This window comes from Callionymus lyra, chromosome 18, assembly GCF_982586985.1.
Source record: "Callionymus lyra chromosome 18, fCalLyr1.hap1.1, whole genome shotgun sequence".
In the NCBI taxonomy this organism is placed as follows: Eukaryota; Metazoa; Chordata; class Actinopteri; order Syngnathiformes; family Callionymidae; genus Callionymus; species Callionymus lyra.
The window spans coordinates 16,991,728-17,009,537 of record NC_141835.1 but is presented as its reverse complement, the minus strand read 5'-3'; the positions used below and the strand labels follow the sequence as shown (position 1 = coordinate 17,009,537).

At 40.5% G+C, this 17,810-nt stretch overlaps 1 protein-coding gene across 2 annotated transcripts; it reads right to left on the bottom strand.

The window, feature by feature from the left end:
* Positions 1-3,584: 3,584 nt before the first annotated feature.
* On the bottom strand, positions 3,585-17,717 carry prkcha (protein kinase C, eta, a). 2 transcript variants are annotated; one of them, XM_087780288.1, is made up of 14 exons: positions 17,260-17,717; positions 12,133-12,196; positions 11,765-11,918; positions 11,670-11,704; positions 11,529-11,611; positions 10,744-10,876; positions 10,544-10,671; positions 9,375-9,497; positions 9,123-9,296; positions 7,800-7,954; positions 6,640-6,778; positions 6,385-6,573; positions 4,732-4,878; positions 3,585-4,522 (listed from the first exon to the last, which is right to left on the bottom strand). In XM_087780288.1, exons 1-14 carry the CDS (start codon positions 17,608-17,610, stop codon positions 4,373-4,375), a joined length of 2,025 nt encoding a protein of 674 aa, XP_087636414.1. In that variant the 5' UTR covers positions 17,611-17,717; the 3' UTR covers positions 3,585-4,372. The 2 variants fall into 2 exon arrangements, with proteins under 2 accessions (XP_087636414.1, XP_087636415.1); XM_087780289.1 differs by having other exon boundaries at positions 10,744-10,873.
* Between the last annotated feature and the right edge of the window lie 93 nt (positions 17,718-17,810).

Genomic DNA, 17,810 nt, shown 5'->3' with positions numbered 1-17,810 from the left:
GGTCAAATTGTTTTAAATAAAAGTAAAATAATATTTTGAGCATATTTGGCTTGATTTTATACTTTTTTACTTTATTTTTGTTTGATGGCCCCTCACAATAGCCACTGTATAAAAGTGGCCCTTGAGGAATTTTAATTTTCACCACTTATCTGTATCTTGTGTGTGTTGTTAGGTGTTCCATAAACTCAGTGTTATTTTAAAGTGTGAGTGATGTTTTATAAGGTTATACAATTGTGTAAACGTTTGTGTGTTGGGATTGTGTCACTAATGTTTATTTCTTAACTTGTATTATAGTAAAGCTGCCTTTATAGTGTTGATGGACAGACATACAGACAGACAGATAGATAGAACTTTATTGATCCCTCAGGAGGTCTCCTTCAATTATTCATAAAAATAAAAACAAGAACAAGAACATAGTTTCTATAAAAAGAAAGATCTAAAGATAAAGAACACAGATGAAAGAAAAATAACAAAGACAAAGGATACAAAGATTAACATAGAATCGAATGTCATGATACTTTATAGAATTCTACAATCTAATAGTAAGTAAGTAAGTAATTTTTATTTACCAGGGTCACAAAGCACTTAAACAATCAAAACAATATTCAATAAAGTATATACTTTAAAGGTCAAGATAAAACTGATAACACAACAGGAGTTCCAGAAAATCAAGGAAAAGCCTGAACAAATAAAAATGTCTTAAGGGAAATAATTATTATTGTTTTTATTATGATAAAATTATTGCGAAATGTAATTTCCTCAGACTACATTTTATACAGTTGCATATGTGAGGTGCCATCAAGCAAAAATTATAAAAATTAAGCTAAATATGCTAAAATTATAAGTGTAATGTATTTTATAGCAATTATATATATTTTTTCAATCTGATATAAAAGCACATTTTTCCCAAATCTTTCTTTATAATAACTGAAATATTTTTAAAGAGCAATAAATACTCTGAAAAAATATCAGAATTCTAAACTTTTGTTCTGTTTTCTTGTGGTGATAGTACAGAATAAAATAATGAAATAAGACAAGACATAAAATATTTCGATTTAAATAGTCATACTAAAAGAATTTAGAGAAATAAATACAAAATAAAATCAGAAGTTCCTACATCATCTTTCAGGGCCACATAAATGCACTCAATTGGCCGGATTTGGCCCCCAAACCGCACTATCTATCTATATTAGAGTCTGGTGTAGATAGAAGTTTTATTGTGGGCATTTGTGATCGTTGTGATGATAAAAGATTATTATTATTGCATGTGTGCGAGTGTCATATTGACCACAAGGATTGTGTATTTAACTTCATCAGCGCTCGCTCGTGTCGAGTCAATATTGTCATTAAACACACAGAGAAGACAAGTGGCCGTAATTACTTCCTGGTGCTGCTGGACAAGGACGCTGGTGAAGTCCAGACCCGTCCAGACCTGCTGATGATGGGTTTCTATCAGGAAGGAGGAAGCCAAGAGGAAGAAGTTCTGAAACATTTACAGCTGCAAACAATCTGAACATTACAGTTCTGAGCTCCATTGTTGTCGTGACTGAAGTTAGCAAAAGCCAGAAGTGAGTTTGTCTTCGTGTCTCTTCTGGTTATCAGCGTCCAGACGTCAGGTGATCCGTCAGTCTGACAGGCGACTCCATCGTGAAGCATCCTTCACCTGAGAGAGGACGTCACCCGCATGAGTTTCCTCTTTTATGGCCGCCACACCGAGCTGTAAACGTTCACATGACCGTGAACCTCACAGGTGTGACTGTGTGTTACCTTTACCACACATTATCATCATCATCATCACAATTGTGATACCTAACCTGGACCTGGACCTGGACCTCTGTGGCAGGACTCGAGCTCACCATGACTCACTCACATCGTTTCCAACACCAAACATGGGTCTTGCTCATCTCTGGGAGGAAACCAGAGTCCCCAGAGGAAACCGCAATCAAGCGCTGAAAGTAAAGAAGTCGTAAAAGTCGCTCCAGCTTCACCTGCCGGGCTGACGGCGTGAGGAGAAAAGCAGATGTATCATTTCCTTTTGACAGGAAGTTCATCTCCTCGCCACGGGTCGTTTCCTCCTCACCTTGTCCTCGCACATTCCTCCGTATTGTTTCACAGCGACACGCTAAAAACCCTCGCCCCGGGCGCCTCCCGATTTCCTGTTCACCCGTTTACCGACATGGGGGCAGTAAACAAGGAGCGGTGACGACAAACATGATGAAGCTAATGCTGATGAAACTCTAGTTGTGTTGCACTCACGAGTCACACACAGGTCACCTGTTGAGTCATTGGTTTTACCGTTCTTTATTACACCAGAGACCGTGATTTCTAATATTACAAAGGAGGGGTAGTAAGTAAGTAAGTATTTTTTATTTGTATAGCGCTTTTCCAGACCAGGGTCACAAAGCGCTTAAAAAATCAAAACAATACTCAATAAAGTATATACTTTAAAGGGCAAGATAAAACTGATAACACAACAGGAGTTCCAGAAAATCAAGGAAAAGCCTGAACAAATAAAAATGTCTTAAGGGAAATAATTATTATTGTTATTATTATTATTATGATAAAATTATTGCGGGAAATGTAATTTCCTCAGACTACATTTTATACAGTTGCATATGTGAGGGGCCATCAAGCAAAAAGTATAAAATTAAGCTAAATATGCTACAATTATAAGTGTAATGTATTTTATAGCAATTATATATATTTTTTCAATCTGATATAAAAGCACATTTTTCCCAAATCTTTCTTTATAATAACTGAAATATTTTTAAAGAGCAATAAATACTGAAAAAATATCAGAATTCTAAACTTTTGTTCTGTTTTCTTGTGGTGATAGTACAGAATAAAATAATGAAATAAGACAAGACATAAAATATTTCGATTTAAATAGTCATACTAAAAGAATTTAGAGAAATAAATACAAAATAAAATCAGCAGTTCCTACATCATCTTTCAGGGCCACATAAATGCACTCAATTGGCCGGATTTGGCCCCCAAACCGCACCATCTATCTATATTAGAGTCTGGTGTAGATAGAAGTTTTATTGTGGGCATTTGTGATCGTTGTGATGATAAAAGATTATTATTATTGCATGTGTGCGAGTGTCATATTGACCACAAGGATTGTGTATTTAACTTCATCAGCGCTCGCTCGTGTCGAGTCAATATTGTCATTAAACATCGTCGATCCTGAAAGAAACTGGAAGCCAGTGAAGAGTTTTAAGGATCTGAGTTCTTCTACTTGAGCGAGTCAGAATTCTCGATGCAGAGTTCTCAATCAACTGCAGGCGAGACAGCTCCTTCTTGTTAAGACACGAAAATAAACTGTTACAATAGTCCAGGCGAGAAGACACAAACGCATGGATTACAAGCTCCAGATCATGTTCCGACAACATTTTCAAGTTTAGAGATTTTTCTCAGTTGAAGGAAACAGTTTCTGGTTAGTTTTCTGCAGTGTTGTACAAAAGACATGTCTTTATCAAATACAACACCCATGTTTTTCAGGCTCAGTTTGACAGACTGACTTAAGTCACCCAAGTACTGACTCAACCCTGGAATCTTATCATCAGGAGCAATCACAAGAGTTTCAGTTTTGTGCACATTTATTTATTTATTTAAGATGTTCCATTTATTCTTCAGAAAACCGTGCTGTGCTACTGGGGGGGAATTTTAGCGGAAAAAAACAGCGCCAGCTAGCATAAGCGAACACAAAGCCAGCTCAGCTGACACTAAACTGGTTTAAATGAACTGGATGACACTTCAAACACAATTGCTGGAAATCTTGTATTTGACTCATAACAATCCACTTCATCCCTTTACTGTTGACTCAGACAGATCAAGTTTAAACCTGCTGGAGGAAGTCAAAGCGCAGGATTATGGGGAGAAAAGTGAAGGTGTGCGTTCATGTGGTCCACTTTCACATTGTTGTGGTGTTGGATTATTTAGTTAATTATTGGCTTTCAATTCGATTTTTAAAAATAATAAATAACAGATTTTGAGTAAACTGCCTTGTCACGCATCTTTCCGTCAGTTCTCTCTATTCTTATGAAGCTTCTCTGGAGAAATAAAGTGGGGATGATGCACGAGAGGTCAACTCTCCTCCCACCTCCTCTCACTCCCTTGCTCATGTTCTGTGAACAAATATTCCAGATTCTGTGGTCTGCTCTTCCCAGTGTCCAGCTGTGTTCTCCAGAACATGTTTCCCCCATTAAAAAAAAAAGGATTATTCCCATTTCAAGTTCAGAAGATTTTACTTCAAAAGTGGAAACAACATAAAAACATGTAAAAAAAAAGAAAAAAGAAAAAAGTCAAGGGCGAGCTCTCATGTCTGGAGCTTCTCTTGCTGTCACATGTCTAATATTCAGACCGTCGCTCAGCTTTCCAGCAGCTCCGGCGACGTGAAGGAGAAGTTCTGGAACTCGTCCTGGTTGATGGTGGAGAACATTGGGTCGTCGATGGGCGTCAGCGTCGGCTCCTCCTTGGTGAAGTCCGGGTCAAAGTTGTTCACGTCCTCCGGAGTTTTCTGCAGACGGAGGAGAGTCAGAGTCATCATCCCGGCACGCCAGGATCACCAGCAGCAGAACACCCCGTAACGCTTAGAAGGACAGCTAATGATATCAGTTAAACCATGCAGGAGCCAAGGTCTTCTCTGAGCCAGATAAGTGTAGCTCCCTCTAGTGTCTCCGCTGAGAACTGCAGCTCTACTACATCCTGAATAAACTGGAGACTTACGATCCGAGGCTTGAACGGCGGCTCCAACTCTCTTCGTTCCAGCTTTTCCCAGTCGATCCCGGAGAAGAAGGCGTGAGCGCTCACCGCACGTTCCCCCCCGAGCGACGCCGTGCAGCCGAGACGCTGCGACGGGTTCTTGATCAGCAGCTGCGAAGACAGAAGAGATATTTTACAAACTCCTGTCGACCTCACGGCTCCATGAAGAGGCCTCTCGTCACATGGATGGATCAGACGGTCATAATGTTACGGCCGACTTCATGATCGAGCAAAACAGGACGTCGTCGCAGATCAAACGACTCGCAGCTTTAGCAACCCGTGTTCTAATCTGGTCACAAAGGCGGGAAAAAGACTTGGCTTTTCTCGGACCTGAAGTCCTGCCAATCTGGACCGGGTCCAGAAGGACATCCAGTCCTGTCAGCCGCCCCAAAACAACAACAACAACAACAAGACTCTCTGGACAGCTGCCGGCACCGCATTGATGCCTCCGCTGTCACCATTCAACACCGGGTCGGGTCACACGGTTCACAGAGAACCGGCTCTGGCGGAGTCAATGTTTCATTACCGAGACGACACCAGGTCCAGATGATTAATGACATCCAGGCTGAAGGTGTGAGGAACGAGTTCATCTGTCGTAGAGAGTATCACTAATAATAACACAAAAAATATTGAAAATAATTTAACATAAACACATTTTTTTTTAAATATATATTTTTAATAAAAATTTTATTTTTATTTTTAATTAAAAAAAAGATGTATGTTAAATTAAAAAATTAAATCAAGTAAATAGACAGTCGTAATTTAAAGAAGAAGATGTAAAACATGGATTTAACAAAACGAAGAATTTGAGCAGCATTTGTAATTAACAATAAAACCTTTTTTCATTTATGTTTAGGCTCTTGCATATCATTGTCTTTTTAATATCACGTCCACTTTCCTCAAAAACACATTACAGAGTCAAACACACATCAACAGACACACAGAGTCAAACACACATTAACAAACACAAAGATACAGAAGCACACACATCAACAGACACGCACACATAACAAACACAAACATACACAGACAAACATAACAGATACACAGAGACAAACATAACAGATACACAGAGACAAACACACAGAGACAAACGCATCTATACAAATATAAAGACACACACACACACACACACACACACACACACACAGATACATCAACAATAAATAAAAACATTCAAAATAATTACAATTAATTTAAGAGGTTTCTTTCAATGACAAACCACATAAGGAAGAGAAAATGAAAAAAAAGGAAAAAGAATTAAAAAGGGAAATGAGAAATAAGACAAATAAACAAAGACGTGAAAAATAGAGAATTAAAAAAAGGAAGACGCAGCAAAGTTCAAAGTTCAAAGTTTAAAGTGTAAAGGTTGGAAGAAAGACCAGATAACAGGAATCAACAGTGCTGTGAGTGAAAGGTGAGAGAGCACTGAGTTTGTTCTCCTTCTTTGGACCAGAACCTCGTTTGTGGCTCTGGACTCCTCAAAGGAACCTGGACTCCCTGAGACGCCACAGAGTTTCCTGTCATTGTCGTCTCTTCCGACAGGAAGCCTGGAAGGACCTGGTATCAGAGCCCGGGTTCTGGCTCAGGTCCAGTCGGGCGCCGAGAGAGACTCACCGCTTTGAGGAGTCTGACGGCCTCCACGCTGAGCCAGGACGCGTAGACCACCTCCTCGTTCAGGATGGACTCGAACAGGTCGTCCTCGTTCTCGGCCTCGAAGGGGGCGTGGCCTGAGAGCATCTCGTACAGCAGCACGCCGAGGGCCCACCAGTCCACCGACGGTCCGTACAGCATCTCCTGCAGGATCTGAGGGACACCAGATGAGACCGGACTTGAACACCAAGTCCGCCAGAGTCTCCTGGACGCACTCACCTCAGGGGCGATGTAGTCCGGGGTCCCACAGAAGGTTCCGGTCGCGGCTCCATCATGGATTCCTTCTTTACACATCCCAAAGTCTGCTAGCTTGCAGTGACCGTCACAGTCCAGCAGGACGTTGTCCAGCTTCAGGTCTCTGCAGGACATACACACGCACGCACACGCACACACACACACACACGCACACACACACAATACAATTAATCATAGAAACTGTAACATTGCACAAACACACACATTAGCCAATTTCCAGGCAGTGTTTGTCATCACTTCCTGTTATGACGCACTGGAGTCTTTAGTGCGTTACTGTCGTTTACCACAAATGTGATTTGTGTTGTTGCCAAATGTGCCACTGACCGGGTTCACCGGTTCAATCCGGTTCAGCAAGTCTCAAGCCATTAGTCCGGCAGAGTTGTTTTTTTTTTTTGTAGGAATTTTTTTGTTTCAGTCTTTCATTTTTCCTTTGTGGATTTATTTCAGATTTTTTTGTGTATTTGTTTTAGTTTTTCATGTGATTTTTGTTACAGTTTTTCATGATGTTTTTGTGTATTTGTTTTAGTTTTTCATGATGTTTTTGTTTTAGTTTTCCCATGGTGTTTTTGTGTAGGTGTTTCAGTTTTTCATGATGTTTTTGTGTACTTGTTTTAGTTGTTCATGATGTTGTTGTGTCTATCGGTTTTCATTATGTTTTTGTGTATGCGTTTCTGTTCCCATGGTGTTTTTGTGTAGGCGTTTGCATTTTTCATGATGTTTTTGTGTAGGCGTTTCAGTTTTTCATGGGGTTTTTGTTTAGGTTGTGTATAATGATTCTGTTATAGTTTTTCATGGTGTTTTTCTGTAGTTGTTGTTGTGTAGGCTTTTTATCTTTGCATGACCTTTTTGTTTCATTTGTGTAGTTGTTCCAGCTTTTAATGTTTTTTTTAGTATTTGTTTTAGTATTTCATTTTGTTTTTGTGTATTTAATTCAGTTGGTGACGTTGTACATTTGTTTCAGTTTTTCATGGTGTAGTTGTGTAATCGTTTTGGGTTTCTCCGTGTGTTTTTGTGTATTTGTTTCAGTCAAGTATGTTTGAGGAAGTCGTGCCATTGAGATCGTGTGTGTGCTTGTGCGTGTGCATGTGTAGATTTAATAGCGCCGACCAGGTTCTGGTTCTGACCTGTAGATGATTCCTTTGCTGTGCAGGAACATGAGCGCTGACGTGATCTCGGCGCTGTAGAACTGAGCTCTGGGTTCTTCAAACTTCCTGGACTTCTGGATGTGGAACATCAGGTCCCCGCCGTTCACAAATTCCATCACAAAGAAGAGCCGGTCCTGATGCGCGCACACACACACACACACACACGCACACACACACACACACACGCACACACACGCACACACACACGCACGCACGCACACACACAAACATAAATAATTAATACATTTCCTGGCGGCTGCGTCTTCATCTGCTCACGTTTGCAGAACTAACGACTGTAGACGTGTCAGGACTGGATCAGGTCCAGTAGGTTCTGATGGACTCGTTAATCTTCAGACACCAGTCCAGAGATGAAACTAAAAATTGTGTTTTATTGTGCGTTTGTCTTTCTACATATACATGCACACATGTGTGTAGCAGTTTTAGCAACTCTGTGTCCTTGAATGTCCTTATGAATACTCCGTCTGTGTGTGTATCCATTTTAGCTCTGTGTGGATCTGTGTGTGTGTGTGTGTGTGTGTGTGTGTGTGTGTGTGTGTGTGTGTGTCGATCTGTGTGTGTGTGTGCATGTGTCGTTCTGTGTGTGTGTTGATCTGTTTGTGTGTGTGTGTGTGTTGATCTGTGTGTGTGTGTGTGTGTGTGTGTGTGTGTGTGTGTGCATGTGTTGATCTGTGTGTGTAGATCTGTGTGTGTGTATTGATCTGTGTGTCTGTGTATGTGTGCATTTGTGTGTTTTGCTCTGTGTGTATTTGTGTGTTGATCCGTGTGTCTGTGTTGATCTGTGTGTGTAGATCTGTGTGTGTGTATTGATCTGTGTGTCTGTGTATGTGTGCATTTGTGTGTTTTGCTCTGTGTGTATTTGTGTGTTGATCCGTGTGTCTGTGTTGATCTGTGTGTGTGACAATACATACTTAAAGTTGTGTTTTTATTCCTCATTGTGTTTGCAGGTTTGTTTGTGCGTGTGAGATCACTTGTGTCTGCGTTTATTTGATGAGAGTGTGTGTCTTTGTGTGTTGAGTGAGTTTAGCATTAATTGCTTTCACTTCTGCACTGACGAGCTTGTTATCAAGTTTTGGTACCAGATCCAGTGGAGCGGCGCCATCTGATGGACCCACAATGAGAAGTAATTGGATTGTGTTGTGCACGCTCACGCACGCACACGTATCAAGTGTTATGTTTTGGATAAGAACCTAATTGGATTTGACCAGCGGATCCTCTTCCGCCCCCTCCTGGTCAACAAGAGTACAACAGATCCACGACATAAGTTGGGGTTCTGGTACTGACCGGGGTCTGGAAGCAGCAGTGCAGCTGGGTGAGGTAGGGGTGACAGCGGGCGAGCGAGAGGACCCTCTTCTCAGTCATGGTGCACTCCACGTCGTCGTCCTGCAGGATGATGTCCTTCTTCAGAACCTTCACCGCGAACACTTCACTCCTGTTGTTCAGGCGAGCCAGCATGACCTGCACAGACACACGGTTAGGACCGGGTCATACACGAGTCTGTGACCTTCAGTGATCCTAAGGATCTAAATAACTCACCTTCCCAAAGCTTCCTTTTCCCAGCACCTGCAGGAAGGTGAAGTTGGACAGGCCCAGTCGAGGAGTTGGCGGCTGTGGAGAGTCTCTGCGCTCCGAGGGCGCCCTCTGCTGTTTACTCTGCTTCTGTACACAATGTCAAAATACTCAAGATGCATGTAGACTGTCGACAGACGCACGCACGCACATAAATGCGTATAGACAATACACAGACAAATGCACACACATATAGAGAAATACACACACAGGAACAAACACAAATGTTAAAATCAAATGACATACACATGCCAAAACACAAAAAAACCAGCCCCACACATTAAGTTCATCTATCCATCCACATATATATACACAAACATACAGAGGCCCACACATCAACAGTCTGACACATAGACAAACACACAGAGACAAACACACATATACAAACACTTACTTACAGAGGCACACACATCAACAGACGCACACATAGACAAACACAAACACACAGAGACAAAAGTATATATACAGACATAAAGAGAGACACACACGAGTATATATATATATATATATATATATATATATATATATATACACACATCAACAGATGCACACATAGACAAACACAGAGACAAACGCATATATACAAACACATAGACATACACACAGAGACAAACACGCATCAACAAACACAGATACAAACATACAGAAGCACACACATCAACAGACGCGCACACATAGACAAACACAAACATACACAGATAGACATATACTGTATATACAAACATACAGAGACAAACATAACAGATACACAGAGACAAATACAAACATACATAGACAAACACAGACACACACACACACACACACACACACACACCAACAGATACACACAGAGACAAACACACAGAGACAAACACATATATACAAACATACAGAGACATACACACACACACACATCAACAGATGAACACAGAGACAAACATATGTGTATATACACACACACGCGCACACACGCGCACACACACGCACACACACGCACGCACACACACGCACGCACGCACACACGCACACGCAGTTAAACACAAAGACAAACACACACACAAAGAGACTGAGACACATGCATACGTGAAAACAAACTTCTCAGAGAGTCAAACACACACACACACACACACACACACACACACACACAGAGGTCTCACCACACGCTTGGACAGACCCCCGGCCTGGAGTCCCATCTCTGCCAGTTTATTCGCCAGTTCGGCGCTGTTGACACCGCAGCTCGGCGCCACGTTTCCTTTGCAGCGGATGTGAACGTTCATCTTACAGACTGAGGACAGGTGGACGGGTGAGGCTCAGAGAGGGGGAGACAACGAGCGGGGGGAGACGGGTGTGGACTCACTCTTGCAGTGCAGGCCCTGGCGCACCAGACCCCAGAGCAGAGAGCCACAGTGGTCGCAGAACGAGGGCGACTTGTAGTTGTGGATGCTGAACTTGTGAGGGACGTTGATGCTGAAGCCTTGAGTGACAGCCTGCTGAGGGAGAGAGGTCACATGACTGTGCTGCGGTCCTCACTGGGCAGAATGACTACAGAAACAAAACAGTTCTCCGTTCTGCTCGAGTAACAGTAAAGGGGAAATGTTTTTATTTTTATTTTTTTAAAGTTCCTCCCTGAGAAAGAAAAATGCGTTGTAGACTCACATTCAGCCACTAGAGAGAGATGTGTAGTTCTGAGACTTTTATGAATCTTTTAATAAAGTAATGATTGTCGGCAATATTAAGTTTTATTATTTCTAAAACGATTATCCGACTCGTTTTTAATTCTTGATAGTGAAATAGTTTGCAACATATACAGTTTAATTAACTATATAAATAAAATAAAAACATAATTACAGACTCTGTACTTAACAAATTTAAAAAATAAATGGATTCTTAAAATGAAAACGACAATCACATCCAAGTAGTTTGATTTAGTTTGTTAGTTAAAAACATAGACAAAATGTAATTCATATTGTATGTATATGTATTTTTACAGTTCCATTATTGCTAAAAACAACAAAAAAAACAAAACATAGATTCAAAAATATATAATTGAATTGCCTTAAAACCTTATTATTTTTATTAAATTAGTTATTTAGGATGTTTTCACAAGATTTGAGCATATATTCATCTGCGCAGGCGACTCACGGGCTCCTTGGCGGCATTCTTCATGAGTGGACACGAGGTGACGACCAGCTGATGGCATCTTTTGTGGACGACACACGTGCATACTGAGGAGACAAACCAGGTTTGACTAAAGACAGGTTCAAAATGGCGTGTTATGCTCACTTTGACACTGGTAGCCTTGTTTTCCAAACACGCCCCTGCGGGAGAAGACAAGAAGGTCAGAGCCGGAGCCTCAAATGTGTGCTCGAGGGTCTCACCAGATGAACTCTTTGCAGTGGAAGCAGAAGGTGGGCTGGCGCAGGAAGGTGGACATGAACTTGTGCCCGTTGACCTGGTGGATCCTTCGCCGCACGGCGCCGTTGCGCTTCCGTGTGAACTGCTTGTAGGTTTTCTCCTTCGCCAGAGCATCATCTGGAACCAGAGATCCGAAAAAAAAATCAACGGTTGCCAGAGAGTCTCCTGGGCGTCCCTCAGGGCTCCTTCCTCGGCTCATGTCTGTATTTAAAAAATTCTCACGTGGAGCGACGTGTCAATATTTTAAACAAAACTTTTTTACTACACAAAAGAACAGCATTAGCGCTGACGCCTCAACAGAGACAGACAACATTCCTAGGATTTAACTCACCGTCAGTGAAGGAGCCTGTGAGAGACACGTGGACAAAGACTTTGCCTTCTGGCTCTAATTCCACCTGGTGGAAAGAAATGGTCAGTGCAGGCCAGCATGAAAACACAATAAATGTACAAAAGGAAAAATGTTGAAGTAGAACTTTTCCCCACCCATGTTGCAACACAACATACTTGTTTGTACAAATATAATTTTATTAAATACCTTTTAAAATCAACTATTAATAACTTTTATCCAAGATGAAGTAAGTTTACAACCCTAGATCATGTTATATAAAACACATTAATGTTCTATACAATAAAATATTACATGAATGCCACAACACAATTTGTGGAGAGCAAGAGTTGCAACACATTTTGTTAAACAAAAACCCACAACAGTGCAGTGGTACAGTTGCACAGAGAGCATGGGAACAAAACCTTTATCACGTTTGCACCGACATGTTTGGACAAACCAGCCGTCAGTCAACAGCCACAGTTCATCGAGCGATTGTCGAATGTGTAGCCGATTGTACAGCTTCGGTGATGACAAGAAAAATAAGACAACATTGCGGTGAGTATTGGACCTGCACAGACACACGTCTGTCACTCATGTTTTTGAAATTCTTCGGCGGCGCGCAGGTATCGAGATGAAAGGCAGCGAAACCGGTCGAACAAGTCTGAAGCATCCGAGAGACCTCGAGTCGAGTTGCACTTTTAAACACACCGATAGGTTTCCGCTAGTTCTATTTGTGGGCGGAGGAAGTGACACGCTCTCACTTCCTGTTGTAGGCTCGGCTGGAAAGTTTGCTGCTAAAAATGGTTTTGATCACTCAACTGGAAAATTGTGAAAAAACGGTTTGCAAACACAACAAAAATAGCCTCAAAACGATGAGATGTCTTGGAAATAGAGTAGTAAAGCTTTGGATTCACATTCAGCAACGACCTAGCATCATTGTAGCACAGTTAGCACAATAGCTATATTGACATTCATTAGCATTAGCACTGCTGTTATGCTAGCATGTCAGTAATCTTCCATTAGCAATTCAAGCCATTATTAATGAAATGACTCACAATCATTCAAGTTATTATTAAATAGTTACGTAACATAGGTATGTGTGTTGCATTTCATTTGCAAGACGAATAGTTTCATATGAGGTCTTGTAAAGATTCAGATGATACACGCATCATTTTCCTGTGATAATATTTAAGGCTTATTAAAACTAGTGAAAACTCCTCAATACTAGGTCAATAGGGTTCAATATTTTAGGTGTGAGCTTTTCGTTAAATCAAAACTTTTAAAATGTTATAACTAGCTTAATATTCACCCCATTTTAAAAAGTTGGCATCATTGGAACTCTTGGAACATAAATGAATCTTGTAATCATTAATGCTAATCATTTTAATCGATTAATTAACGTTAAATTAGAAAATTTGTCTCTTAAAATATGTATAGAAAAAGCACATTAATAGCTCAGATTGAATAAACACGCCATAAGTTGTTTAAATTTACTGTAATGAAAATAAAAGGAAAGTTACTTTGTTTTATTAATTGATAAAATTTGCGTTTGAAGTGATGAAAAATGTCAGTAAACCTGGCTTCTATCGGTGCGTCAATTAATTTAAAAGACATTTTGCAGACTTATAGTTAAATGAAGAACGTTTATTACTATAGGGATTCCAATGAACATTTTGTTTGCCTCCGATTTGGAATAAATTCCAAGCCGTGAAAGACATTTTTAAGGCATGTTGTCTCGTCTGTCTTTAATTAACGTTGAACTTTTAAAAATTACTGTTACTTTAATTATCCGCTTCGCTTAACTATCACTTTAACGTCACTTTGGTAATAATAACACTTAAACATCATCCAAAAGATAATGTCAGGTTAAACTTATGTTAGCTTATCATCATCACTAATGTACTTTACAGAGCACTTCGGCTATGCTAGCAGCACAAACGCAACAATGGGATGATGGAGGTTTTTCTGCTCCTGAAATCTAGCAGAATTTGTCTTGAGCAGAAGCAGCAACAACAACTTCTGCTTCTGCTCGAGGGGGAAGTTCCGCTCAGTTTGCCACCTCTTCGCCGAAGGAGGACATGTCGGTGGCAAGAGGTAGAAAGTTCAGCAGGCGGAAACACCGAGATCCACCTGGTCCGACCTGATACAACAGGAAGCGCCAGAACACTTCAAGAGTGGAGGAGATGATGGTGGCCCGAACCTACCACCTGCTATTTTAAGTTTTGTTCTGCTGGTTCGGTTGAAAACTGAGGCAGAAACAAGGGATTTAAATTCTCAGGACCAGGATGACTGTTGGTTCCCTGACAAACGTGGATCTGTAGCAGGAGTTCTGCAAGTTTAGGGGTGGTTGCTACATCATGCTAGCTAACGGGAAGATGGCATTAAAACGTCATCATCATTAGGACTCCATGATGGTCGTGGGCAAATATTGTGAATCGCCGACTCATCACTCTTCAGAGCCGACACGGGCAAAGCGTGGCCCCTTGACTGTATTAATGTGGCCCTTCATGAAGTCAAAGATTACGAAAATAATCATTTGATTTTGTTTATATTGTTCATTACTTGTCGCTCAATATGACTATAGGGTTTTCTGTTTTAATACTTTTGTCATTTTTGTGAGATTTAAGTCATTATAAAAAATAATAATCATACAATAGCTCTTTAATATGACATTAAAAATAAATAAAAAATACAATACTTTTTTTTTTAAGCATATTTAGCTTGATTTTAAAATGTCACTTTTCAGCTTCTCCATTGACTGTGACTTAAAATATTGAGTCTTGAATTTTGTCGATCTGGATTCTTAGACTGACCAATGTGGACTCGGTGTGTGAGGACTGGAGCGAGTCACACAGATTTGATGGTGACTTGAGTTACTTGACGGAAAGTGACTCAAAGTTTATGACTCCGATTTATGCATACTCATGTCAAATTCAACTAAATCTTTGAGTCACACTAATCCGAGTAGGTTCTTGAAACGGTTCCTTTACTGAACAGCGTTTTAAGTTTGGCACTCATGATGAGTGAGTCACAAACATCCAAATGAATCCTTGTAAAAAACAAATATTGTAATCATGCGAGTCCCACACATCCAAGTGAGTCTATTGACACTTGATAACTCAAACTATCTTTTTCAGTGACTCCGTATGAGTGAGTCTGGTACAAGTCATATGAACAAATGTGTTACTTCTGTTAAAAAGACCTGATAACATCATGAGACTCGTTTGTTCAGCAGCTTTGAGTGCAAACAGGAATCACACTTCGCCTCAGCAGTAACACCTGCGGTTTAAGACCCTGGTTTGTCCACTGAGCAGCAGCAGGAAGTGGGTGGAGCAAACACCACAGAAGAAGAAGAAGAAGAAGAGGTGTTGTTGAGAACGAGCATCTTCTCCGGAAGAGAGTCTGAGGATTTCTGTCCACTTATAACAACCGAGAGGTCGAGACTTTGTCAAGGACGTCGTCGTCGTCAGAACTTTAGGTAGAACTTTATTATTGATAAATAAAATTGTTTTTTTCTAATTAGACACAGCAAATACAGCAATTTTTCATAAAAAAATAAATAAAAATAAAAATAAGAACAAGAACAAAGAGAAAGAACAAGATGATACAATCCAAGTCTAAAGATAAAGAACATAGAGCAAAGAAAAATAACAAAGACAAAGGATACAAAGACTAACTTAGAACAGAACATCGAGATACTTTAACTCCACTCCTGCCCGAGGAATGAATGAGTCCTTGAGTCTATTTGTTTTGCACCTGGGTAGGAGCATTCATGCTCCATCTGGTTCTCTGCTCTAGTTCTTTAGTTTAGTGCTTTAGTTCTGTGTTTGGGAACGGTCAAACCTGGTCAACCATTTGAGCAATTCAAGTCCACAAGGAAGCACTTCCGGTTCTACAACTTAACAATTTCACACGAGAAAAATCCTCGTCAGTCGAAAACAAAAGGCGCTAAAGAAACCTTCGCTAACACTAGCAAGAGTCGGCTCCGTCAACTGCTAGAACCTCAGGGCAGACCTGCTGATGGACTGGTTATGAAGGAGTGACTCGAGGAGAATCAGACCAGACCTGGAGTTATGAACATGATTGGAGCGTTGACAAAAATATACTATGAAGTCTCGATGGTTTTAAAAAAAGATTTCCTAATGGGGTACGCTTAAAACTGAAAGATACTTTGTGATTTATTATTAATCACTAGTTCTCCTCGAAATATACCTTTTAAAAGTTCTTTATTAAGTTCTTCATCAAAGGTTCTTGTATGTCAAAATATATATATTTTAAGCAGGAAAAGATAATTTATGATGTATGTTGAGGACATTCAAATATCATTTGTATAACATGAATTAATATACAACAAAATAATAATGTTGCAGCCCCTCACAACAGACCCAGATCCTTATCAGAAACTTGTAAACATAACACAGAGTATTTGTTGTGGCATCAGCAGAATAAAATAAATACTAAATAAATAAGTGTGGCTCCTTAGGAAATATAATCGCTGTACCCTGTACTGTAACATACATTTGTGTTGTATATTTTTGCATCAAATGGAATGTGTCAACTTGTAAAAACTGATTTTTAATTTAATTGATCATCTATCTGTTTAATCAATTACGTTATAAGGTAAGGTAAAACTTTATTGATTGAAATTGTTTTTTTTCCCCAATAGCCACAGAAAATACAGCAATTTTTCATAAAAAATAAATCAATATAAAATAAGAACAAGAACAAAGAGAAATAAAGAGAAGATGATATTTTATATATGATATTTTAATGCCTTTAAGTATTAAGTATTTAAATCATTTTCTCATCAAGCATAGAATATCTTAAAGAGTATTGAAAAAAAACGAAAAGGTCACAAGTCACAGAAGGAAGCATCCGTTTACTCCTTTACTTAAGACTGTAGATGAGACGTTCCCACGCCAGAGTTAACGTAACTAAAGGGTATAAACAACTATATAAAATGACATAAAATGACTTAAAATGAGTCAAATATATTTAAAGGTCCAAATGAAAAATGTATTAAATAGAAAATAACTTATTAATGAAAACATATCCCTGTTTTAATCCAACTGTGTGTCAGTTCTATGGATAAAATGATGGTCTTGAGCTGGACTCACACCAGACACTCACCCAGCCCTCGAAGGTCTCCCCGTTGCTGGAGGTCTTCAGCAGGTCCTCGAAGTGGACCGTGCAGTTGGCCACGAAGTCGTCGTACCCGAGGGGAGTGTCGTGGAACACGGCGAGCTCGACCCGCCGGCCGTCGTTGACGCACTGGCAGAACTCCTCGTTGTAGGTCGGCGTGTTGGTCTTCTGCTTGGTGAGCGTCTGGCCGATCTTCACGTCGTCCACCTTCACCACGATGTAGGGGTCCAGCGCGGGGGGGCTCTTGTGGAAGATGAGCGAGTGTCGCTGCGAGAAGCTGGTGGGTCGGAGGTCCAGAGCCTCGCCGATGCGCAGCTTCAGGTACCCGTTGAACTTCATGGCGTTCACGGCGTCTTCATGTCACCAGGCCGGCGGGAGTCGAACCCGCAGCTTCTGCGGAGGAGGAGGAAGAAGCAGCTCACGCTCCTGCAGAAAGTTCCGCATAACTTGTCAAACACATTCAACGCACTCTCTCGACCTGTCACTGAAGCTCGCGCGTCACGTGGTGCCGCGTTAAAGACGCAGTACGTTCATCAACT